At 41.2% G+C, this 27,180-nt stretch overlaps 1 protein-coding gene across 4 annotated transcripts in view; it reads left to right on the forward strand.

The window, feature by feature from the left end:
• Fbxw7 (F-box and WD repeat domain containing 7) overlaps positions 1-27,180 on the forward strand; it is a 139,783-nt gene extending 112,603 nt beyond the window's left edge. For 3 of the 4 annotated variants that reach the window (XM_026786370.1, XM_005344163.3, XM_026786423.1), the window contains 10 exons: positions 6,211-6,293; positions 9,272-9,413; positions 15,340-15,474; positions 17,828-17,951; positions 19,699-19,835; positions 20,812-20,925; positions 22,345-22,526; positions 24,174-24,399; positions 25,841-26,051; positions 26,871-27,180. In XM_026786370.1, coding sequence (XP_026642171.1) covers positions 6,211-6,293; positions 9,272-9,413; positions 15,340-15,474; positions 17,828-17,951; positions 19,699-19,835; positions 20,812-20,925; positions 22,345-22,526; positions 24,174-24,399; positions 25,841-26,051; positions 26,871-27,139 — 1,623 coding nt within the window. In that variant the 3' untranslated portion in view covers positions 27,140-27,180. Of the gene's footprint in view, positions 1-3,585; positions 4,031-6,210; positions 6,294-9,271; positions 9,414-15,339; positions 15,475-17,827; positions 17,952-19,698; positions 19,836-20,811; positions 20,926-22,344; positions 22,527-24,173; positions 24,400-25,840; positions 26,052-26,870 lie in introns of those variants that run through there. The other variant, XM_005344164.3, reaches the window with a different exon arrangement.

Here is a 27,180-nt window from a genome sequence, read left to right on the forward strand (position 1 = left end):
CCCCCCCCCCGTGTGTGTTAATTACCTTGTCTTTTCTTAATTTGCTATACATAGAAGAAAAAGTCTTAAATTATATACTGTCCTGTGCGTGACCCATTGGAAGCCAGTCAGTGTTGTACTGAACTGCGGTAGCACACAAGCAGACCTTGGGAGTCTTCGGTATGAACTTGCACCCCAGAAAGTTAGTGGCAGTGAATTGGTAAAGATTCAAAATGTCTGTTATAGCCTCAACATGCTTGGAATTCCTTTCTTTGATGTAGAAAATTTAGACTGTCTCTGATCTAAAGTCTGTGCTCGGGGCAAGACAGCTACTGTGGTAGGTAGTTTCCTGTTCCTTCCCAGAGTAGAGTTATCCTGAGGACAGAATCAGTGGCATCAAAATACAGACAAATGTTAGCAAGGTAACGAAGAAAATAATGCTCATGGTACAACCAGCTAATTATATTGCAATAAACTTGTAAATGCTAAGTATAATAGGTATTAAGAAACATACTATATGTATACATACATGCATATATGTCTTTACTAAGTTATGCTATGGTTGCTACTTCTTACTTATATGGCCAATATTTACAACTGTTATTTGGTACATAAAAGTTTTTCTGGATGTCCTTCAAATAAACTTGAGTGAGATATAAACCTTCAAGGAGCAATTAGTAGAAATGAAGGTGTACAAAATAATGCCACCGTGCTGAGGGAGAGGCAGTACCAGGACTGGTTAGTACCGATGTGGAGCAGCACAGGACTGCATCGTGGGGGAAGTAAAGTCAAGGCTAGGAGGTAGAACTAATTCTTTCTTTTGCTGACACTGCATACTTCACTTGCATCATGCACAGAAGACTATTTATTTTTTCTCACTATGCATAGACTTGTTTGTTTCTGTGTATAACCCTAACTTATTTTACCAAACTCAGTGATTGCAGCCATTTGCTTGGAAAGAGCACCTTCGCATGGACTAGCTGCGTGGGTTAGGTTAGGTCGACAAGCATTATCTCCCCTAGCCTGGGCTCTGGGGCAGAGCATGTATCTTTCTGCTGTTTGTTTCTGGGGTTACTGCTGGCAACCCTTTGTTACATCCAGCTCAGAAGTTGTTTACATTGCTAATAGAGTTGAAGTGATGCTTGAAGTTTCTTAGCACAAGAAATGTTTCTAAAGAATGCAAAAATTATTGCCTAGGTGAAATTACATGAAAGTTTGCTTTGTTGTAATGAAAACATAGTTAATGTGTTGATATTCTAAAAATTTGTTCAGTCCTATTAGTATTTCCTTGCTTAGTAGTAGCTCTCTAGCTGATCTTTTTGATGAACTTAATGTTACAGCATAAGGCATAAAATCCAAATAAGCTTAGAGTTGCATAGATTGTAGACGAAAGTTCTAATGTTTCTGTCTACCCAGGTGTCATATTGATAGAAACAAAGGACTTCTAATTCTAAAAACATATTACTAAAACAGCCAAGTAAGAATAATGCTTGAGACCATCAGGATTTAAGCCAAGACAACCAGAAACCAGACTGTGTGGTTGATTTCCTTCACAGTGGTCCTGAGTGATAGATTCTGGTGAAAGACGCAGCATGATTTTCACCGAAAGTGCTTAAAAGGATGTTGGAAAATTTTTACTTTGTTACTTTGAGAAAATTGATAAACTAGTTTCACTTGTCCAATTAAATTAGCATTGTAAATTAAGTATTGGGAGAAATGTTTAAATACTTGGTAAATTGGTTATCATTAGCAACTCTAACCATACATATTCTTCACAAAGGGATAAGTTAGTAGAAGTCTTTCCCAAGTGAGAACCTGATAGATGAAGGGAATGGGAAGGACAGCCTCCCCAAGTGCTGTTTTGACAGACATTTGTGAGCAAGTTCCTGGTAACTTCATGGCCTAGGTAGCAGCTGTGTGACCATGAGGACATTGCCTTGACTACGTAGACTCAACGGCAAACGCTTGAGACAGGGTTCCATTTTACTAATGAAAGTTTATCTCTGCTCTTAACTCAGTGCTTGGAAAAGGTTAGTTCAGGTGGAGGTAGGCCATAGTTTGAGCTGATACCGAAGGGGACACAAGCCTGTCCTATCCCTGGTTCCACTAAGGTGACCCAAGAGATTCCAGCTAGTCATTCATTTTCTCCAGGAGCCTGGGACAGACAGACAGTCATATTTGCTGGGTTTTTCTTTCCTCCTAAATATGAGGTAACTAGATAGTAAAGGTCTGTGTATCTTCCTAATTATTGGATTTTCCCCTCTAAGTAAGAGATTGCAATTTTAAAATAACGTCCCTTTGAAGAGAAGGAATTGATTGCTAGGAAAACTAACTTGTTGAGTATTTGTGTACATGCTGTGTCTGACGGGGGATGATGAAAGAACTAGGGAAATGTTTGCGAACATAACAGACAGCAGAACAGAATTTCTAGGAGAGAATTCAAGATGTGCATCTTCATGAGATTTATTTTATCTTGCTTTCATCTGAAAATAAGCATTACATTGAACGTCTTAATTCTAATGGTAAACATTTTTAAAGTTGATATTTCATGCAATATCCTATCACTATGCAGAACTATTAGACAGTGCTCAAATTGTGGGTTGGTTTGTTGTTTTTTTTCTTCTGAAAAAATAAAACTAAGTACTTTAAATAACTATAGGCACAAAGCTTACTTATAATACCATTAGTGGGGAGGGTAGGAGTTAATTAGCTGGGCACTTGATAATAGGCGCTTCTTATCCAAGGAGCCTTATCACCGCCTCCAAGGGCAGTTGTGTAGCAGGTTGCAAGATGAATACATAAATTCGTACAATAATCATTATAAGAAAAATGTTGCCTTTAGGCAAACTCAGTTTCTTTATTATTGCATAAAATTCCCTTTCAGTGTTAAGCAATGTGCACTGTCAGAGTCTGTCTTGATATAAAGTCCCTACCTTCTGTAGACCCAGGCTGGGCGAGTGTCAGGAGGTTCCCCGGGGAGCACGCTGGAGAAAGTAACCTTCAGACAAGCGTAGGTAGAACTGGCTTATCTTTAGTCCCTGGTCCCTCAGAACCACTGGTGGTTATCTTGAAAACTATATTTTAAAAGAATGTCATGGTAAAGCATAAGAAATATTTTCATTAAATCTTTATATAAGAGGCATACCAACTGGAATATATTTCACATTACATAATTCCTGTTTTTAAAAAAAACAAAACTATATGCTCCAAACTGATTTACTTTATTGGCAGTTCCCCCAAGAATATTTAATTTCTCTTTTCGAAATTGCCCAATCAATACTGTCCAAGCTACATGAAGAGCCTGATCAGCCTCTGCCCAGAGTGGACAGTGGGGTGACAGTTAAATAGCCTGCTTTGCTGGGGGCGGGGGTACCCAAATACATTTCATTTTCAAAATGTTTCTGGAAGGACTTATTTGTGGTAACGCCGAGAGCTATTTAAAACTCGTCAAAAATGTGGGTTTTACAGAACACAAAAATAATCTCCTGAAAGTTTGGAAGGGGAGAGGGGCTGTGGTGTGGGGGCGGTCTCTGCTGCCCACGTCCGCCCTCTGTTGAGTGCGCTGTGTGCTTACGGGCTCCCCGGAGCAGTCACCGTATAATTGATGTGCAGTCTGCATTGCTGAACCCTGGACTGCACCATTCCGTGTTCAAGGGAAGATGTAATCTGATCCCTCTGCTGCTGAGGGAGGAATCTGTTCAGTCAAGGCTTTGACAGGGCATAGTCTCCTCCAATAATCTTGTGGGTTCTCGCTCATTATTCCCCGAGTTCTCAGTGGAGCTGCATGCGTGTGTGCGTCCCGAGCAGCGTTCTGGTTCTGAGCTGCGTCTGCTGGTGCTGGGGAGTTTTGCTGCCGGTTCCGCTGCCTAATCTTCTTCTTCTGGCGTGCCTGAGCATGTCCACGTTAGAATCTGTGACATACCTACCTGAAAAGGGGCTATATTGTCAGAGACTGCCAAGTAGCCGGACACACGGGGGCACGGAATCCCTGAAGGGGAAAAATACAGAAAATATGGGTTTCTACGGCACATTAAAAATGATTTTTTACAAAGTAAGTAAGCTGTTTTCTTCCTGTGCTGTGTGGTTGTGTGTGTGTGCCTGCCTGAGAAGGAAAATCTGTATCATCAGAGATGGCTGCAGTATCCTCTAATTTTGGTGGGTGGCTGGATGTCTGGTATTCTGTTTTATTTCATGAATGTTGTAAGCAACTATGGAACGGCAGCGTGAGCTGGGAGAAGCTTTAAAATAAAATGTATGTTTCCATCTGAGAATTTTTCACTGAAAATGTATCCGGACTTCAGAAATGTGGCTCCGTTAAATGCTGACCTGGAAATACTCAGCCTCACTTGGCTTCCGTGAACCTTTCCGTTCAGTTTTCCTGTATCGTAGACATACATATGTGTTCATTACTTAACTCTTAAAGTATAGCCACTGCAATGTGTGGGGTTCATATTTGAGGAGATTGTACTACTTGTGGTATCTTAAATAACTACCCAATTAATTTTTGGTTATAAAGTCGGTATTTTCAGTTAGCAGTACAATATTTAAAAGGCTTTTATAGTCATTCAGAAGGTGCTTTGTTTTATAAAATAATTTAATGTAAAACCCCCTTCTCAGTGATTTCCTTGCTTTATTTTTTAAGTATTTTTATTCCCTGAAAGATTCTAAGATGGAAATAAAGTTTGCTTTTAGTGGCAGATGGCATTTGTACCAGTGTATTTACAAGACATTCTGGGAAGTTCTGGAAGCCAGCATTACTGACTTAATTCAAATGAGTGTCAGAGATTCTCATAATGATCATGAAAGACATCTGTGAAAGTTAGCAAGTTCCGTGCAATGGGTTCATTTGTATACATGAATTGCACACATGGAAGCACATGGCTACCCATGTATTACAGTGTTTTTATTATTTTTGTCTGTTTTTAATAAAATTATTTACAAAGAGAAAAAAGTAATATATTTTGGAGAGGATTGTCTTTAAAATGATATGAGTATAGAAACTTCAGAGGGAGGAGAGCAGACCAATTCCATTTTCCCCCAGTAGGTATCTCATGAACTAAGGTATAAATTGTGCATAAGCTTCTTGAACCTTCGCAGCTAAAATTCATGCAGTGTTGATTGGAAGACTTTCTGCATGATGAGAATCCTTGCCGTCCCATCTCAGAGTCTGAGTCCTTTAGTATGTGCAGTGTATGTCCTATGTTTTATGTGTTCCTGTGTGTGGCAGTGGGTAGGGAAATGAGGCTGCTGCCAAGTAGGGGTCCACTTGGCTGCAAAAATGAAGATGGCTATCTCCCCACAGCATGCAATCACAGTAACTAGTGAGTACGTGCAGATCCAAAAGAGGCTGTTGAAAATGAAAAAGTTGAACTTAACGGATCTTATTTTCTAGTTTGGAAGTAAACATATACTCAGATGACCTGCATTAATTGATAGTGAAACACAGAAATAAATATTTCAATATTAACATTGACTGGATTGCCAGCATCCCATGGCATAGTGAGAGCCCTTAGGGTGTACGTGTTGGACATGCCTTATATATCATATACCTATATATCTCAGACACAGCTCACTCTCGTATGGTCCTTCCCGTGTTTCAAGAGTATTTGGACCCGAGTATGGACTGTGCACTGTGCACATAGCTGTTGGTGACTTTCTCTTCAGCTTTACCGTAGGAGATGCAGGTCCTCTGCTGCTAGGACTTACTCTTTCAGCTGTCTCTGTTTCCACGCCAATTGCTTTCTTCTGTATTATAGTCACTATCCAAGATTAGCTTGTTTACAGTGCTCTCTACCTTTTTATAATGATATAAATGTTCAAAGTTCAGTTATCCATATTTCTGGTTTGAAATTTTTAATTTAATTTTTTATCTTATATTTTTCAAGAAAAATGAATATTAGAAAGACATGTTAAATATGGTTCTTTTCTGTGAGTGCTAATAAATTTTTCTTGTTACTTAACTGAAAAATATGTAATTATTTAAGGATATGATGAATATCAGTTTCTAAATCACCATATACAGTTCACCCCAGCAGAATACTAAGGGAGCGTTGCCTCTCCAGTCTGTGAGAGCGAAGCAAATCAGACAAACTATATAATAGATTTTCCATTTAACCTACCATTGTAGGCACATGGAACTTTAACAGCTTTTAATATTAGCATGCAAATTCATCTGATAATGGACCGGGTAAATTTAAAAAAAAAAAAAAACTTATCTGTTTTACCTTATAGATGAAAAGAAAGTTGGACCATGGTTCTGAGGTCCGTTCCTTTTCTTTGGGAAAGAAACCATGCAAAGTCTCAGATTACACCAGGTAACGTTAAATAGAGGGGTAGATGGGGGTCATTGAATTGTGTTCACAGAATAACAATGCTACTGTATTCAGTGTTGCCGGCTGTTCTAGCGTTTTTTGATGTTACAGAGATGGAAAGGGTGTCAGTCTGATTGCTGCTTCTTACTAAGAGACTCACGGGGGAGGCACATGCAGGACTCCTAAACAGTAAACCATGAGATCTGAATGTGAGCAAATGTCTCTAGTTACTATAGCAACTGCTTGCCGTTCTAGGGTAGATACTTACATATACCAAATCGGAGATAAATTTATTAGCAGTGAGGTAAATCTCCCAGTTTTGAACTTAGTCTTCCTCTATGGAATGAGTGTTAGAAATCCCCATGCATTGACCTGATGGTCTTTATGTTTAGCACATACATTTCTACTCCTGTGGAATAGTTTCCATAACAACTAGACACAATTGTAGTCTTGTTTCCTGCTTCACTCCATCATTTTTGGATTTTGCATCAGTATAAAACTTTGCCCACTCTCACGCTAATTAGGCTAACTTAAGCACAATATCTCATTTCCCAGCCAATTAAAAATGGCTTCGAAATGCTGTGTTTTAAAATTTAAATAACAAAAGTATCTTAAGAGCCTTTGTGGTCCCCTCCCCCTCTTGTGTAATTGTCACTTTGTTTTTTTGTTTTTTATTTTTAAAAAACTGGTAGGAGTGAACAAATAGTCATTCTGAGGACATCATGGTTATGATCTTTCTTAAAGCGTTTGATTTAGTTATTTTTATTCTATAAAGTAAAATAAAATTAGCATTGCCTAGATACAAGGTTCTTTAAGACAATATAGTCTGCACCCCTCTTTACCGGTTTTTTATTTCAGTCAATTGAGGGAATTTCTTTAGTGCTCTTCTGCAAAATGAAGGAGCCATACTACCTAATTTACGTACAGAGAGCTCCGGAGAGAAGAGGGAAGAGAGCTCCCTGCTCCAGAGCAGCTCTTCCCGTCCTCTTTGCCATCCACAGTTTCACTGTTTTGGGCACTTCCACCAGAGGGTGTGGAGGGACAGAGAGACTAGTAAAATGTTTCGCTTCTCCTTCTAACCTTGATAATATGTTTCTCAGATGAGAGAGTTGAGCTTGATGTTAAACTAATTGTAAATGTAATTTTTTAATCTGTAGATTTTAGTCAGTACACGTCATTTTGGCCTTCTGTTAATACTGAGACAAAAGTATTAAATGTTCAGTTATTTTAAAATGGAGTTTGTGGTACAGAACACATTTTCATAAAATTTTAGTTGCTTTTTATGTCAAGAAAGCAGCTGCCTTTTAATGAGGAATTGTACTACATACGAATACATATTTCTTTTCATGACTTTGGGGCCATCTTGTTAGTCACTAGCATATATATGTGATGTTTAGTGATGCTTTGGACAGGCTTTGACAGGTAAAAAGAGGAAACTCATTTTCTATTTTGTCCACCCTTAGGAAATTTAAACTATTAATAAATCATGTTTTATTTAGGAGAAAAGAAAAACTGAATTTGGTTTTGAATTAGAAAAGAAGAAAGGATTGACTTATTTGTTGACTATTACAGATTGTCTTAAATAAATATTAAAAGATTCAAAGGTGCATGCATGAAGATCTCTGTAAAACAGTGATTTAGGTATCATTTAAAAAATTAAAGAGTTGCTTTGTTAGCAGTTTGTCAGATGTTGATAATGAGTTGTTATGGTACAGTTTATATGTGATCTTTGGATGTAAACATGTATTTTTGAAGCACTCACTGTAGCCCAGTCAGGCCTGGAGCCCTCCTGCCCCATCATCTAGTGCCCTGATAACAGCTGTGAGCTGGCTGCTCTTTGGACTTAAGAGGATTCTTTCCCAGATGTAATTTCCCAGGCAGGTCCTTTTAGTACCTGCCTGCAGATGCTCGGTGCTCGCCCTGCTTTAGATGGTTGAGCTGGCTTAGAGGACCCACCATCTGAGACCACCAGTGTATGCGACCGTAGGCTTATCCAGCAGAGTAATACAGTTTCAGACCTCGATCAGAACCACGTACTCAGTTCTGAATTTATTTGCTCAGATTTTTTTTTTAATCTCAAAGTTTATTGGAAAAGAATCTTTCAACGATCTCTTTTAATCTAATTTTACCTGAAAGTTCTCTGCTTGTGCGTCTTATCAGGGCTGGCTACTACCAGATACCTAGGCTCAGCTTAATAAATGACAATTTAAAATTGGCAACAGATATATATTGTAAATAATTTTATTGCATCTAGGGCAAGTTTAAGGACTTATGTGTAAGAAGTGAAATCCAAAACATTTTTAATCTCTAAAATACTGGTAACACAAATACTTTTACATTCTTTTTTATAAAGAAAATGTAAACTTTAATGAAGACTAGTCCGAGAAGTAGGGACTGTATGTTCTCAGGTCACGTTTGTTGGTTTGTATGCTTAGTCATTTACTCACTCACTCACAGTTAGGACTGAACCAGCCGTGTCCACTCAGCATGTGCGCTACGACTAATTTCCCGTGCAGCCCCAAGCAGACATAGACTAGTAACATACCTGGTTGCCAGTCGCTTTGCCCAGATGATTGCCGGTCGCTCCCTCAGATAGGGAGGAAACTTTCATTATAATCATAAAACAGGGTCAGAAGTACTGGCAGATGCCTGTATTTCTAGCATTTAAGGGTTTGAAGCAAGATGATTGTGAGTTCAAAGCTAACCTGGGTCTCATAGTAAGTTTGATGCTAACCTTGACTACACAGTGAGACCATCTCTGGAACAGAAGGAAAGGAAGAAAGCAAAGTAGGCTTTGTGTATCCCTGCCTTCTGAGAATAGCCAGCAAAAGGCATTGCTGTAGTGATGATGGAAGAAGACCAGATTGTTATTCTGATGAAATCAGAGCTCACGGTTCTTAATAAGACCTGTCTTTGCTTCCTCTTGTCCTTTTTCCCTTTTTTTTTTTTTTTTTTGAGTTTAGTTTTTTTTTTTTTTTTAGTACCACTGGGCTTGTACCATGTTCAGCAACACCAACGACGTTCGGGGACCTCAGAGCTGCCAATGGGCAAGGGCAGCAGCGTCGCAGGATCACATCTGTCCAGCCGCCCACCGGCCTCCAGGAGTGGCTGAAGATGTTTCAGGTGACTGTGGACACTGGCAGTGCTTCACCCGGTTTCCTCGGGGCGGGGGGGGGGAGGGGGGGGGGAGGGGGGGGAGGGAAATGGGAGGCTGGGAGATGGAGTACAGACCTAAACAGAGAGCTCTCAACAGAGGGTTCTAAAATGGTTGAAAGACACTTAAATGTTGGATGGGGGGGGGGGGGGGGAATGCATCATTATGCAGCCATTAAAAAAACGGAGTACTCTTTGGTCTGTACCATTTATGACCCTCGGAAACTCTGCATTAAATGAAAGAAGCCAGATGTAACGTGAGGTGTTTATTAATAAAAAGAGAGAAAGTAGGATAGTGGTTGCCAGGTAGATGGGGAAAGGACTGGGGTCACCTGCTAAGAGGTGTAGGCTTTTGGGGAGAGAATGATAGAAGATTTCTGGAACTGGGTAGGGTCGTGGTCATCAAGAAAGGCAGGCATCCTGGGAGTCCCGAAAGTGTCCACTTAAAATAGCAAGCCTGTGATATGTCTGCATCTTTCAGAATGAAAGTACAGTGTTTATTTGTGTAAGTGTATATTTACATTCTTCATTGCCTTTTAGACAAACCTTTATTTTCTTGTTTATTTTTGAATTTTTATGTCACGGACTGTATTCTTGTTTTCTGAACATGTTTCTTGTAAATAAGGCATTTGAGATTAATTTAAGAACTGTCAGCTAGTCACCAGAGGTGACTTTCCCTTTACTACTTCCCTAGAAGAGATGGCTGGGTGACTTCTCTCAGTGCCTTGCTTGTATTTGGCTTTAATCTGGTCAAGTTCCAATTGCTGTCTCTTACCAGAATTTAAATTCTTTGAACATTTCCTGGGCAGATTCGTCACCATGAGTACCATGGGTTTTTGTGACGTGAGTTAGAGTGTCTTACCGTGAACGGTAGACTAAGTCAAACGTTCACCAAAACAGCTGCTATAGATGAAGCACTCGATAAGACAATAATTAATAAAAATAAGAACATACCTGATGCTGGCCACCGTACTAATATAAAATGAACACATTCACTACCTCTGGCTGCTTGAATTGTTAGGTATATAAGGAAACTATAATTTAAAAATATATACTGGTTTTATTTGTCTGCTGACTGAGTTTTCTGTCCTGCCCAGTTCCTGCAGTTGTTAAGTCCCAAAGAAATCACACAGAGGTCTAAATTGATTATAAACTGAGTGGCCCATTAGCTCAGGCTTCTTACTAACTAATTCGTATAATTCTTGTCTGTGTTAGCCACGTGGCTTGGTTCTTTTTTTCAGTGAGGCAGTCACATCTTGCTTTCTCTGAGGCTGGGTCACCACTCCAGACTGAAACTTCCTCTTCCCAGAATTCTCATTGCTCTGCCTCTACTTCCTGCCTGGTTGCCCCGCCTCTACTTCCTGCCTGGCTACTGGCCAATCAGCATTTTATTAAACATAATACAAGTGACAGGATAAAAGACCATTGTTCCACAGCATTTGCCATTTTCAAATATTTAAGAAATTCTGTTATGCAAATACCAATATTTTGCTTAGGCTCTCTCTCTTCCTCCTTTCTTCCCGGCGCGCGTGCGTGCGTGCGTGCGTGCGTGTGTGTGTATGTGTTTCATCTATAACTTTAAAACGAACATAAAGTCATGTGCTTCTAGATGGGTTTAAGATTGTTTTGTGCCTTCTGATGATTCCTAAAACACCAGCAACGTGGGCTGGAGCAGCTACTGTAACCAGGGCAGCCCTGGTGCCTTAAAGGGGTTTAAATTTTCCCCAAATGAATAGATGAAGTGGTAGGACCCTGGGTGTCTAGCTGGTAAAGACGGTATGAAGGATTGCTTCCAAAAAACAAATGATTATCCAACCCAAAATGGCCTAGTACTGAGTTTAAGAATCTTGGGATTGAAGAAATGGAAGTTACATTTTACATATGGAAATGTCATGATACTACAGCCACAAGGAATGTAGTCTTAAAGGGATATTGAAGATATTGACCTCGAATTAGGCCAGGGAAATGGGAAGATCGGTGTGTTCTCCTGCATGTGCACGAGCGTGTGCACACCCTAGCACCCGTGAGTGCAGGGCTGATGTCTTACCCGGAGGCTGAGCACCAAATGGTAGCTTTAGCTTCCATTCAAACAGCCTTCAAAATGTTGAATGGAGCAAAGCTCGTTAGCAAACTAATCCAAATAATTTTTATATGGTTGGGCCCATTTTTCCCACAGCATTTTAGTGTACCAAAATATGTTTTGTAAGGCACTTAGGATGTTCATTAAGAGAACTTTTCTCCATTGATCTGCAGTGGGAACATTAATGCTTCCATTCATGAGGCTGTTCTAGCCAGTCCTTTGTACAGTGCTTGTTTAGCTGCCCCATGCACTCCTTAATAAAATGTCCAAGTGCTATACTTACTACTTCACAGTTTCAGAAATGTTTACTGTAAAAATAAAATCAGAAAACCAAGTTCACTAAGCCAGCTTTGTCTTATAAAAAATGTACCTGTTTCATATGAGTAGTTATAGTGAGAGATCTCATTCTTAATTCACAGAAATATTGTGGAATTATCCCTGCAAGTAAAAAACTTGATCCACCCCCCCAACATTCTGTAGAAACAAATCTGTAGCAACTAAAGGCCCACTTGACAAGGTAGATCAGCCTAATCTCTGTCCCATGTCAGCCTCTGAAGTGACCCAGCCTCACGGTTGTACCCTGTCCTGTCCTGTCCTGTGTTGTGCTGTGTTTCGAGGCTGGTGCCAAACTAACTAGGATTGAATCACTTGCCTGGAGGCTTGTGATGCTTCAGTGCCAATCTTACAGACAGCACAGCTCCACAGCAAAGTGGGGTGGTGTGAGCTGACCCATGAGGGATAATTAAACTGGCAAGCTTCTACAAATATGCGATTGGGGCATTTAATGGTGACTTCCCTGTTGTGTAACAAGCAAAATGGGAACTCTTGTCCCCTTACTGTCCTCCTGTTGCTCCGCAGGCAGTGATAGAGCACTCGGTCCAGCTTCATCTATCCCGACAAAGTGCTCTGTGCTCCATTTGTAAATTGAATGAGAGACTATTACTGAAAAACAGAAATGTAAATTAAAAACAAAGGCAAAACCCCAAACTTTGTTCTGCTTAAATTGACTAGACTTTCCAGTAGTCACTGTGCCTGCCAAAGAGATAGGGCTGGTTGGATTGTTTATGTAATTTGGATATTACACTGTATGGCTTTTTACTTAGCAGTACTAGAGCAGGTAAAGACTCTAATGGAATTAGCCTTTTATGGTTCAAAAGCGTCAGGGAAGGAAAGCATACATGACCTTGATGAAGAGGCTTAGTCCAAATTTTGACTTTGACTGTAACTAGCAGGTATTTGATTAAGGATCCGTTGTTTCCTTATATCATACTACATAAAACAGACATTAAAGTAAAGTGTCCACAGTGAAGAGTATTTAGCTGTGCATACAGCTCCACATGGAAGGACAACAGAGTCCATACATGTCAGTTTCCTCGTTGTTCTTGGGTCTAGAAGAGCCTGTCAGTACCAACTTACATGGGAATCCGAGGAACAAAAGTGGCGTGTGTGTGTGTGTGTGTGTGTGAGAGAGAGAGAGAGCGCGCGCACTTGAGTGCTGTAACATATAACATTATGCAAATTCTGCACTCCCTAGCAGAACGGATTTGCATTAAGGCTGTGTGCTTTGGAAAGATCTGCTATACTCAAACCAAAAAACAAGAGCTATAAAATACATATGTTTTGATAATTATAATGAATAAAATCTATATTGAAGGTTTTATCACACTGCATGCTAACTCCGAAATTACATATATTTTCTGTTTTATTTTAGTTAAGTCTTATTTATTTGTTAGTCAGCAAGAGATGAAAACCTTTAAGGAAGTGACAACAGGATCAGTTTATTGTTTCTTTGAAGTTGCATTTGTTACAGCATGATTAAGAAAACTTATTAAACCTGGTGTAAGGAAGTTGAAGAAATTCATGTATTTAGTCAGATAGGACTACAGGAAATTACTGTATTTAATAGTTAAAAAATTACATCAGAATAAAAGCAGATAAAGTCTTGGGTTCTTTAGAAAGTCATACCTGAATCATGTTTTCTGAGGTGGATTGGAAACTGTTTGGAATAACAAGGAGAACTGCCCAGAGTAGTAGAGGAGGATTGCCGAGGATTTAAGACTGCTCCGAACCATACAACACAAGTCCCTGCACTGCCATGCCTCAGGTTCTGGAGAAGCTAGTTCTAGTTTTCTACCGTGAGTTCAGGCTCAGTTACCCAAGGCTGGAATAGTAAGTGCATCGTACCAGTGTCCCCAAGTGCTTGTTCGTGAATTCCCCGCGTGGGACCCTGGGCAGTGTTTGGGAACCACAGTGCCAACCACATCTTTTAAAGGAGGCTTAAGGCAGTAAGCAGAAAGGTCACTTCAACCAGTCTCCAAGGAGTCTGGAGATAGGCTAGGACAAAGCTAGGGAGCTGAGAGGCCATTGGAGGTCTGGACGTCGTCGTCTAGAAGAGACACTGGTGGCTTAGATGGCGCAGTCATGACCAAGTTTCAGGTGTCGTGAAGCTCATGGATTTGTGTCTCTGAGTCCCCTGATTCTGCACTATGAATCGTTTTCAAATGCTTAATCAAGATGTACAGTTTTCTTGCGTTGGGATAGCTGTCCGCCTCCCACAGTATGGTGGTGCCTGAAGTGCCGTGGGAGAAGACAGCCCAGCACTTTCTCTCAGTGTGAGGCACTGCACATGTGGTATGACAGACTCGGGGTAGGCACCCTGTCTCAGCACAGAGGACACGACCTGTGGCAGCCTGGGCAAAGTAGAGTAGGCCATGGAGGGCGTCAGACGCTGGCTGATGGCCCATAGTGCCAGCGCCGTCTGCAGTCAGGAGAGGAGAGGTGAGGTCATCATGGAGTCTAAAGGAGTAAATTCCTCTTTAAGAATTATTCTGAGGGCAGCCTCCTAAGAGCCTTGACACAGCTCAGTATTTATCTTACATCTTACGGAATGCATCAGACTTTGCCTGTTACTCTTTATTCGTCCATGTCCAAATGGCCGCAGTAATCCCCAGGGGTGTTTACATCGGCACAGATTTACAAAGGCCTGCTTAGATATGCTTCTACTTAATAATTATGAAGTTACTTAAATGTTTTACATGGTTATTACAGAATTCCAACATTTTAAATTACTCATATGGCCATAAAATGTTTCCTTTCAAGAACCATCGCTTTTCTAAGCAGTCATACTCACTGGTAGAAAATATTTAAAAAAAAAATAAAACAACAACAAAAATCCAACCCCAAGAGTTATTTAAAGGAGCTCAGTTTTGAAATATAATTATATGTTTTTATTTTTAATAAGTATAGCATTTTTTTCTTAATTTTTTTGGTCTTTGTATATATTCTAATTTTTAAAAAATGAACTCAGCCTATCTTTGCTGTTGTTTCCTGTTTAATATCTATATTTTGTGTAAAACAGCATTTTTTAAACTTATAGGAGACACTTGTCAGAAATGCAGAATATCCAGCTATGAATTTCTCTCTAATTAATTATGTTGCAGATCTCTTAGCTCTTAGATGAAAGCCTTATTCAAGCCATAAAATTTTATGGCTGTCCACTAAAAATAATACGGAGAAAGAAAAATGATCTGTCAAAATTCCCTATTTATTCATTAACTGAGGTTGATTCTTTAGGGACAAGATTTTGGTATCTCCCCCAGTGTCTTGGTGTTGGATGAACGCATAACTGTTATAACTAAAGAAAAAAATGCAGTCATGACTTTGCTGGAAAGTAAAACCTAGATGGCTTCAGAGGCTACTGGAGGCAAGTTCTCTGTCCATGGTCCCTTTCCATGCAGTTCCCTGTGCAAACAAGGACACGCAGGTGCTTTTGTAACTGGAGCATCTTTAAGGTAATCAAAGTGTCCTCTTCGGTAGAGCTGGAGTGGACCAGAGAAGCTGCTGGCTTTGGATGAACTCATCGATAGCTGTGAGCCGACACAGGTGAAGCACATGATGCAGGTGATAGAGCCCCAGTTCCAGCGAGACTTCATTTCCTTGCTCCCCAAAGAGGTAAGCAAAGGCCGCCAGCTAGCGCCCTGCACGGGCACCACCCCATGTAAGCAGTGTCCTGCCGGTCATCTTGGCTTAAGGGTGCAATTGTTATATAAAGGATGCTTATAACCAATGTACTTTTTTTCTTCCAGTTGGATAAGGTAAGTCTGCATGGGAGTCACTGAGTTTCTTGCTAGGTGTTTGGGTATGTTTATTATTCATAGTGGATGTTCTCTAAATTCTGGACCATTAAGCAGCAATGCTGTTTTCCTTCTTATTTTGTCACTTCTCTTATGTCCCTTCAAGACCAGTAACTTTCTGACTATTGCATTTCTCTGGTCCTGGCATTATGTAATCGTTTTTATTTTATTTATTTTCTTAAGTGCATTGGTGTTTTGCCTGTGTATATGAGGGTGTCAGGACTAGAGTTACAGATGGCTGTGAGCTGCCATGTGGGTGCTGGGAATTGAAACCAGGTCCTCTGGAAGAGCAGCCAGTGCTCTGAAGTGCTGAGCCATTTCTCCCGTCCCCTGCAGTTATTATTTAATACACAGATTATATATATATATAATGTGTGTGTGTGTGTGTGTGTGCCTGTCCGTGTCTAGCAGCCGTCCTCCACCTCTCAGGTGGATCACGTGTGAACTGCATTCTTGTAGCACCCCATCATAAGCCGTGCAGCTACATAGGTTAAATATAATGCATGTGTTGACATTTTTTACTTCAGAGCTTCATTTTTATCAGCAGAAAGGAATAATTCCCATGCTATATATTTTCTCAAATTACTGTCCTCATGCTACTAATTAAATACCAGCTTAAAAGACAGCATGAAAAAGAGACTCATCATACAAGTGACCCTGGACCCTCCAGTTTGAACAGAAAAGGAGTTCTGCTTTCACTTAGAGAGCCACTCTAACTAAGTTCCTAGAGGCATTCATAGTCCTAATTATAATTTTGCATTAGAGTTGAGTACAATCGATGAAACTAACATAACTTAGGGAAAAGCAAAATTGGTTAAAAAAATCATCCTTTTTTTCTGGTGTTTTCCCCCACTTTGGAGTACTTTTTAAAAATGACATTGTCCCATGAAAGAAGTGGGTTTTTTCTCGTGAACTTCTTCTATCACAAAACTCTGAATAAACTTAGGAAAGTAACATGAGGTCATCAGGCATGGAACAGTAGGAAGCAGTTTCTGTGGAAGCAGCAGATACTCACCGTGATCCATTTTACGTCCCTGGTGCCCTCCTTTAGAATTTTGATTGTACAGATTCTCTCATAGCGTGGTGTTTTTACTTACCTCTGAGAGTAAGTTTTTCTAGTCTGTTTTTGCTTTATTCTTATTTTTATAGATAACTCTTATCATGCAAAAACTTCCTGACCTCAAATCAGTAGAATTTGAGAATCTTTGTGGGGTTGTTATGTATCTGTGTGGTGTGTGTATGTGTTCAAATAGTTAAATACATGCAGATGTGCGCACATGTGCCTGTGGAGGCCAGAGCTGTGCTCCTCAGTTGCTCCTACGTTACTGTTTTAGTCAGAGTCATGGTCTCTCGCTGAATCCAGAGCTTACTCACTCGTGTGGACCAGCCAGTGAGCTCCTGTCTGTCCCCCAGCTTATAGTTGCCACCACCATGCCTGTCTTTTCCAAGTGTTGGGGTCCAAACCCTTGTCTTCATCGTTGTACACGAAACATTACCAACTGAGCCGTCACCACACCCCAAAACCTGAGAATATTTTAGCATTTAAGAAGTAAGCACAGATTTATTAATAAAAGGTAAGCCCCAAAAAGGTTCTCTTGGCTTCCATGTTCTTTCAAAGACTGCTGAAGGAAAGAGAGAAGTGAAGTTAGAAAGAGAACCTGGCGCAGCATATCATGTTTTCTTTTTTTTTCAACTACTTGGAGGAAAGATTCTTCATTTGAAAAAAATGCTTTATTGCATATGTGGAAAAATAATGGCATAGATCTAAGCCCTTAGGGAAGTTTGTGTTATCAGCAAGAATGTATTGTTTAAAACATCATTACCATATTGGCATAATGTACTAGTATTTTTCTAATAATTGGTGTGAGCAGATCTCAAGCCTTTCTGTATCACCATGTAGGCTAATGACCACGAGAAACCTGTGGTCATTGGCATTGTTCTCACTGTGAGCAAATACCAGTACAAGCACAGGTCGTCTAGAATAAAGCCTCAGATCCCTAATAGGAGATTAACGAGCGTTCTCTTTGCTCTTAAAATACTGTTCTCCTTGATCTGCTCAGTCTACCGAAGTACAGCAGTCCTAGGGAAATGTGCGTCGTGTGGAGAGTAGCCCCTTTGTTTCTGTCGTTTTCTGACCTGTGAGTATGCCATCCTCGTTTCCTTTTCCACAGCTGGCACTCTATGTACTTTCATTCCTGGAACCCAAAGACCTGCTGCAAGCGGCTCAGACTTGTCGATACTGGAGAATTTTGGCTGAGGACAACCTTCTCTGGAGAGAAAAATGTAAAGAAGAGGGTAAGGTTCAAAATCACATAGGGAATGTTTTTCTACTGCAGCAGCAAAGGATTCTGGAAGCAAGTCAACAAAATAACTTTCCCGTGCAGGGAGAATCAATCGCTGGCAGAGTGAGTCTGCGTCCATTCACGTCCTTGATCCCAAAGTGAAGGAGTCCACCTGATTTCAAGTGATTAATTCCCAAATAATTGAGGATTTACCCACCCCTCCCATAGATTCTTAGTGGGACACCTCCTGTGAGCTGAACGTTCATAAATGCTGGGGAGATTGGACAGTTTGACATCTTCCTCCTGACATGGATCTTAGATTCTTGCAGCATAGTTTGGTTTGGTTTGAACCCCCTTTTTAAGGAAGGGGTTAAGTCTCCTCCATATTGATCAAAGGGGAGACCTTGTTTCACAGGTAGGCACCTAGAAAAATAATCATTTTGAAAAAAAAAATGTTTCTGAGAAGCAAAATGTTACAGGAGAAGAAACTGGTGGGCTGCACTCTGTAGATGATTCTCCCTTCGCGGCTCTGGCTGGAGAGCACCGCTAATTAGAGAGGCCTAGGAAGACCTCAGGTGCTCCTTGCTAAGCCTGGTCCCACTGTCAGCCTCTGGCTGCTCTTGGGTTAGTTAGGAAAATCTTAAGCATCTTCATATGTAAACTAGTGTTAATTTTGCCTTCTTTCTCAGAACCTTTTGTTTCTTCCTTGAGATAGGGTCTCTATAGCCCTGGCTATCTAGGAAATTGCAAAGAAAGGTAGACCAGGCTGGCCTTGAACTAGTGGAGATCCGCCTTCCTCTGCCTCCTGGGTACTGGGTTTAAAGGTGTGTACTGCTATGCCCAGCTTCAGAATCATTTTTAAATGTTCTTTAACTGCGTTTGCTAAAAATGATTCTGAACAGCTTGGTCTACATAGCAAGTTCCAGGACATACATACTTACATACATACATACATACATACATACATACATACATACATACATACACGTGCAAACAGCCTGAGGTAATGATGTGCGTCTGTAATCATACTACTTGGACAGAGTCAGGATTACTGAAAGCTGGAGGCCATCTTGGTCTCCATAGTGAGTGCTAGGCCAGTGTCAGTTAAGTCTTTTTGCTGCATATGATCCAGTGATATTCTCCCTACTCCTTCCTTCCTGTCTCCTACATGCTCTATCTCTGTGAGTTTGCTGTTCTAGGAACTGTGATAAGTAAGATTGTGCGGTGTTTATCCCTTCGTAATTTCCTCATTCACTAACATCTGCAAGGTTCATGTCCCAGCGTGCATCCCTGTATCCACGTGTCCTTTGTCAGGCCGAGCAGCATTCCGTTGTGTGTACTGCTGCATTTGGTGTTTTGGACAGATGCCTGGACTGCTTCCTGCTCTTGGCTAACTGAATAACATCAGTATGAGCATGGTGTCTGGATACCTGTTCACATCTCTCCTGTTAGTACTCTTGAGCACACATGCAGAAGTGAAAGTCCTATATCCTCTGTGCTATTGTGCTTTTGTGGAGTCTCTGTGCTGATTTCCACAGCAGTGTTACCGTTCTGCATCCACACAAGCAGTACACATCCCTTCCCATCTCTGTGAGAAGGAGAAGAGGCAATGAGTGCAGACTCGCTGCTGCCTAGAGCAGTGTTGGAGGTTAGGGGTCTCTTCCTAATCGGCGCTAAGAGAAAAAACAAGATCTGTATATAATGTGTAATTTTTATTATTGACGAAAGGAATTATTCTCTTAAACTCTTTGATGCATTAGGAATTGATGAGCCATTGCACATCAAGAGAAGAAAAATAATAAAGCCAGGTTTTATACACAGCCCGTGGAAGAGTGCATACATCAGACAGCACAGAATTGACACCAACTGGAGACGAGGAGAACTCAAATCTCCCAAGGTAACTCTTCACATGCTAACAGAAACCTTTCATCAGTGGGAATGCCTGGTCAAACTCGTCTCTTGTGCCTAAAGTAGAACTTGACACCTTGTGAAAAGAAAGCTGGCTCTGTTTTAGAATTAACTCAAAGTGTATCTAACAATGTTCTTTTATTTCTGGTTTCTTTAATCTGATAATTTTATTGAAATCAAAGATGAGTTGATCCAGGCATGGTGGCTTATGCTTGTACTCAAGAATTGGAGGCTGGAGGATAGCTGTGAGTTTAAGGCCAACCTGGGAACACACTAAGTTCTAGGTCAACCTGTTCTATGGTATGAGAACTTGCTTCAAGAAAGTCTCTTCCAACAAAGATGAGTTGAGAGGACTTGAATTTGGTCTAGACCACTCTGCACAACATTGTTATTGTTATTACTTTTTAGAAATAACAGTTTGGGGTGTTGTGGATTTTTCTGGTTTTTTTTTATTTTTGGCTTTTATAATTTGAAGCAAAAGTCTCATTTTCTATCTTATAATATTATTGCAGATATATAAATGGTAGAACTCCTCAATTCATAATCTTTAAAATTAGCCAATTTGGGGAGGCATTGTTTTATATACCAGCATGCCCTGGCGTAATTTTAGGTTGAAAAATCTGTTATTTATTATTCCTCTGTTTCTAGGTGTTTTACTTTTTTGAAGTGTTAAAAGTTGAACCCAGAGCCCAGTCCTCTCCCTCCTCTTTTCCTTGTGTTTTAATTTTGAACTGAGGTTTGCCTGGGTGGAACTCACTTGGTGGCCCAGGCTGTGCTGTGTATTGTATATAAATTTCATAAGCCCAGCTCTTCTCCTCTCTCCAGTTCAGTGTTATAGGCCTGTGCGGGAGAGTTCTGGGGACGTGGCCCCAGGTCCTGTGTATCCAAGCCATCTCTGCAGCAGTTCTCTGTATTTTAAAGACTGTGATGTGATAACATAAATGTGGTGTGTGTTTTTCTCATAGGTGCTGAAAGGACATGATGATCATGTCATCACATGCCTGCAGTTCTGTGGTAACCGCATAGTTAGTGGTTCTGATGACAACACTTTAAAAGTTTGGTCAGCAGTCACGGGCAAGGTAAGTTCCCTTCTTTCCATGTTTTCACAAGTCGTCATTTTGTGTATGCAGTCACAGTGAAGGGGTCTGATCCTCAGCTGTTGATACCCTCCGTTAGGACTGCTACCTGTTTGCCGTCTTTGTCGCTTAGATGGTCTGAGACTTCTCAGACGCACTTCTTCTCACCGTGCCCGTGTGAGTCAGAATCATTGCTCCCTAACGCCTTCCAAAGCATGGCTGAGGGATTTGTAATGTCCTTATAGCTGCTCTGTGGCTGAGCTGTCTGTGATCTAGGAAGTTGTCTCAGATGTGAATGGTAAGGACATGAAGCCAGGTAGCCCAAGCACTGGCTGTATTTTAGGTAGCATTCCTTAGGAGTCTCTAGTGCATATTGACTCTATCTGTCCAAAAGAGAATGTTTTTATGAATTAAGTAATCATTTATTTAAGAGTTAACAGAAGAAAGTATGAGAAAAATCTGTTTTTAAAAATATCTTTTGCTGTGTTGTTCCTTGGACAAGAATCTTAAAAATACTCAAAGCAGATGTTAAAAATTTCAAAAGTAGCTACACGTTTCCAGGATATAATATTAGTTTGGGGCTTATCTCAGAGTCTCGGCGTCTGTCTTCACACGTCTGGAGTAGCATGGCCAGCCCCTAACTACCGCCTGCAGGCAGATGGGTGAACTGTGGTATGTGGTCACACCCAACTTTCTTGGCAGTCTTGCCTTGGTTCTCTTCCATGAAAAACACCCTGCTGCAGCTTTAATATTATTTAATCATGGAGCCAGGCTAAAGCTGTTGAACTTGCTTGCATTTTATTTATTTATTTATTTATTGCTTTCTGCCGTGTCTTATGCTTTGTATCATATGATTCTTTTTAAATTTTTTCACTTCATTTTATTATTTTATGTGTCTGTTTACCTGTATGTACGTACGTACATATGTATGTATGTTTGTATGTACATATGTATGTATGTGTGTGTATATATGTATGTATGTATGTATGTATGTACATGTACCATGTGCATGCCAGGTGCCCTTGGAGGCCAGAAGAGGGCGTCAGATTCCCTGGCCCTGGAGTTGTAGGTGGTTGTGAGGCACTAGGTGCTGGGAATCAAACCCAGGTCCCTGAAAGACAGCCAATGCTCTTCGCCACTGAGCCATCTCTCCAGCCCCATCATGTTAATCTTATGTTCCATATCATGTTTCTTTCTCCATACCTATCTCTCCTTGTGGATGTGTGTCTAATAAGCTTGTATCACTACAAATAAATAATTCAGTAATAACGGTGTCATGCAGCATTGGTGGCAGAATGGTTTCCTAGTGCTCTAATAAAGTTGAATAAGTAAGACTTGTTCCAGATTTTAATGAGATGATAGTATATTCTTTGCCTTGTTTTCATTTCTACCTAAAATTAATCATCTGAAGTGTTTTTCCAGTGCCTAAGAACGTTAGTGGGACACACGGGTGGAGTATGGTCATCACAGATGAGAGACAATATCATCATCAGTGGATCCACTGACCGGACCCTCAAAGTATGGAACGCGGAGACCGGAGAGTGCATACATACTTTATATGGGCACACTTCCACTGTGCGGTGTATGCATCTGCATGAGAAAAGGTAGAGGAAACCCCATTCTGATGGGGCTTTCGCTTCTGTCACTTGCGATATTGAAATTCATATAGTACTAATGTGCTCTTAAAGTAGATACTAGTGATTAAAGTATAATGTTCCTAAGCTAGGAAAGCCAGGTTATATTGGCGTAAAGTTGGAGGCTTGTCTTAAAATTTCCTTCTTCATTTGATGATGGTACAACCTTTTTTTCTTGAAGCACTGCTTGGTGTTGATTTGATGATTCATTGTCTTCAAACAAAAAATCATTTTCTTTCTTAATAACCAAATTTATGCTGTGCAAGAGCCACAGATTCAGTCACTGGGACTCCTAGCCTGTGTGTCCTTGAGTGACCTACCACATTCTAGATCTAGACAAACACTGAGGTCCTGGCTTTCACTTACCTTCTCATTGCCTGTGCTCTGCACCGTTGAGGTCTCAGATGTGGCCTTGCCTTTGCACAGCTGACAGAGGGCCCTGGCATTAGGGTCGCGCTGCTGCCCTTCCGCTGCCCACCGCATTAAGGGAGAACTTTCAGTGGTTTTCAAAGTGGTTGCAGCCATGCCTGGTCTGCTTGTCCTTTCCTTCCCAGTGCCTCTGCCTGGCTGGTGCTTCTTTCTCTGACCTGCAGCACCCTGCTGCTGAAATCATATCCTTCTGAACACATCTTCATTGCAGCCAGCTAAGAAGTTGTGTTTTCTACTTCATTTGTCAAAAAATATTCTTTTGGCCTGATGTGATATATGTTCCTAATCCTTGCACTGGGAAGGAGACAGGAGGATTCCTTGAACTCACAGCCTTTAGAAAAGGCCCTTCCTCTGAAAGAATGTATCTTAGAGGGGTCCTTCCTTACTCTGATGACCTGAAGCTTTGCACATGGTGCTGTCTTTAACTGACAACTGCTTTGGTAGGTAGATAGGCTCTCCCTGCAGTCATGATATGCACAGGGGGGTCCTTTTTACTTTTACTCTGAGCCTGCTTTGCACAGTGCGTTGTGAAATTAGAATCTAAGGCCTGAGTTTCAGGAGACCTTGCATTTCCTTCTTGGTTGCGTTCATTTTTCCACGCTTCATCATTCTGCTCTTTCAAATGTGGCTTTTCTCTCTTGGGACCATAAAGGCCCCTGGTTAGCAAGGCACCTGTGACTGCATGACTGCATCACTGTGGTTTTCCAAAGGTATAATCTGATAGCCTTGAGCCAGTTTCTGTGACTCCTGTAGGAGCAGCTGTGTGCACGTGTCTGAAACTGATTTTTCCCTCTGTGGGGAGTGTAAGAAAACAGCCATAGTTTTCTGAGTCCCAAATTAATTTTAAAATTGTATTTTGTTGAAAAATAATCATCGAAAATTTTTACTTCCTGAAATAGGTAGTAGAGTTCATAATTGAAATGTAATGAAATGGCAAATATCCTAAAGAAAGGAAGTTTTGGATTGTTGTAAGTTAATACTAGATCTGCACCAAGGACTGAACCGCATGTAATCAAGAGAGCTGTGTATGGAGAGCTGCTTGCTTATCGGAGGCTGCAGTTGCTCCTGTTCTAGGCAGAGTAAAAGTTTCTGTTCCGTGTAAGAAGAGAAGTGAGCACTGTTTCACCTGCTGCGTGCGTTCACGCTTGTCAGAATTCTGATACCTTGTTTTCTGTTCCCTCTCTGCAGAGTTGTTAGTGGTTCTCGAGATGCCACTCTTAGGGTCTGGGATATTGAGACCGGCCAGTGTTTACACGTCTTGATGGGTCACGTAGCTGCAGTCCGCTGTGTCCAGTATGACGGCAGGAGGGTTGTCAGTGGAGCGTATGACTTTATGGTCAAGGTGTGGGATCCAGAGACTGAGACCTGCCTGCACACGTTACAGGGGCACACTAACAGAGTCTACTCATTGCAGGTAAGGAGTCTGTCTCTCCCATCGCCTCGACGCTCTGCTGTTTAGATCTACCTTATTAGCAAGAAGAAAACATAAATTTCAAAAGCATTTAACTGTTTTAATGGTTTTAATTTCTGTGATCCATTTTCTCTCTAAAATGCAAATGTTTGTCTTGAAACCTGATACTTCAGGGCTGTAAATTTTGTTACATTATTAATAGTTAGATAATCTCATAGGAGAATAACTTGGATTTTAATAAACTCCTTTGCTGAGGATTAATTTGGCCAAAAGCTGCTGCCCCTTTGCCTTGATAGCTAGAAGTTGATGGGCCGTGTAATTGTGATTCCATCCCATCTAAAGTGGCCGTGAGCCTCTCTGCAGAAAACCCTGTGCTTTCCGGGGCCATTGGTGGAGCAGAGAGGAGCTCACTAACCTGTTGTGTCCCTTTAGACATGAACTTGGAATTTATTAACAGATTATAATATTTCAAGATCTAAAGTAACTGGACAGAAAACATGGGCTACCTTTATTTCTGGAAATGCAGTGCTCTCCACTTTAAATATTTCCTGTTACATGATTGTCTTCCCAGGCGCTTGCCCCTCAGTGGCTACTTGAGTAGAGCAGAATCCCAGTGCTGACATGGCTGTTCTTAGGGCATTTGATTCCTAATTGATAAGACTGCCCAAGTAATGAAATGTCAATATATGATAAAGACGTCGATGGTTTCCAAGGGGAGGGAGTTGGTTGCCATTGTTGTTGGTACTCTGTGGTGTACTCAGAATGTAGAGAATGATCTCAGAATGTACAGCCGGGCATTATATATACCTCCTGGGGATTGGTAGGGGTTTATTGGCTTTTAGTGTTTTGGGGAAGCTGAAGAAGAGAGGCTGCGTAGCTTGCTTTTGCTACTAAAATGCCTCCTCTTCTGATTACTGAGATAGTTATCTTTGGGGATATTTCCTAATTAGCAGTAAGTTCTTGTAAACAGCTTCTTCTTACAGTTTTTAATGGAATTTACTTTTGAGCATCACAGAAGTTTGCTTGGCCCTTCCTTCTTCTGCCTTGGGTGCTGATGAGCGTGGCTTTGGCTTCCTATGGGCAAGCCAAGCTCAGCTTTCTTACTGAATACATAGGTTGTGGCTTTCAGCTGGGACCAGGTGGTCGGAAGGGAATGTTGTTCACTCCAGGTGCTTCGTTTTCTTTTTGAAGTTATTGGGCAGTTTTGTTCAGTTTTGTTTCCTTATTTTTAATTGTAAGAGAATTTATGATAAGTGTTTTTGGAGACATGATCTGTAGACTCGATGATAGCGTGCACATCAGCCCAGCTGCGAGTTTACCCTAGCGCGCTCTTTGTTCTGGCCTTACATGTTGCTGTATCTCCCTCCCTATTGTGAGTAAGGTCTACCAGCTAGCTGACAGGGAGAGTCCATGTTTCTGTTCTAATACGCTGTGTCTGTTGTAGTTTGATGGCATCCATGTGGTGAGTGGGTCTCTCGATACATCAATCCGAGTCTGGGATGTGGAGACAGGGAACTGTATTCACACGTTAACAGGACACCAGTCATTGACAAGTGGAATGGAACTCAAGGACAATATTCTTGTCTCTGGGAATGCAGATTCTACAGTGAAAATCTGGGATATCAAAACAGGACAGTGTTTACAAACATTGCAGGGTAAGTGTTGGCCGTATCCTTCTGAAACGTCACTGCTGAAGAGGGAACCCGTGTAGAGCAGAGATTAACCTCACGCAGAGTACTTACTCCTGATGACTTTATAATCGCTTGCCTTTCAGAACCAGGCCACCTTGAGAAATGGCCTCAATTGTGTCTTTAATGTGAAAATTCTTACTCATTTCCTGCCTGTTCAGTCAACTCTATTTAACCTTAACAATGAGAAGACTTGGCCGACTCACAGAAGCAACGCTTCTTTTTGTCTGATCATTATATTTTGAATGATAGGAAATTACTTTGGCCTCCACTTAGCCAGCTGCTTTAGTTGGGATGGGAAGGAGTAATGGTTCCCACCGAGGTAAAGAAATACATGAGAAAGTTGATTTGGAGGCACAGCACCATTGAATTCTTCATGATTCCCTTTTTTATATTTAGATGCCGTGCTTAGAAGGTTGGTTTGTTTTCAGTGAGCCCATCTGGAGGGCATCACGTCGTGACTGTTCCTGGGATGTGGGAGTAGTGTAGTTTGGTTTTCTCCTTTACTGGTCTGTGCAGAGTGGTGGCGGGACTGACAGGTGTGTCACACTTGTGTTTCCAGCCATAGAATGTGTGAGGCAGCATTGCTGTGTCATAGCCCGGAGAACAACGTGTGTCTGGTGGCTCGCCAGGCTTGCAGGAGACAGGCCGTGAGCGTTGGGGCTTCCGCCACAAATAGCTACCAGAGCTTCTAAACTACAGCAAGGTTTCTAAATACGCAGCTTTTTAACTGTTGGGTTTCTCGTGTGTTCTGACTGGTAATTCAGTCCCTGTGCTTTTGCCCAGGTCCCAACAAGCATCAGAGTGCCGTGACCTGTTTACAGTTCAACAAGAACTTCGTAATTACCAGCTCAGATGATGGAACTGTAAAACTCTGGGACTTGAAAACGGGTGAATTTATTCGAAACCTAGTCACATTGGAGAGTGGGGGGAGCGGGGGAGTTGTGTGGCGGATCAGAGCCTCCAACACAAAGCTGGTGTGTGCGGTTGGCAGTCGGAATGGGACTGAAGAAACCAAGCTCTTGGTGCTGGACTTCGATGTGGACCTGAAATGAAGAGCAGACAAGATGAGTCTTGTCCAACTCTGTAGACAATA

Source organism: Microtus ochrogaster, chromosome 1 (genome assembly GCF_000317375.1).
Source record: "Microtus ochrogaster isolate Prairie Vole_2 chromosome 1, MicOch1.0, whole genome shotgun sequence".
Taxonomy (NCBI): Eukaryota; Metazoa; Chordata; class Mammalia; order Rodentia; family Cricetidae; genus Microtus; species Microtus ochrogaster.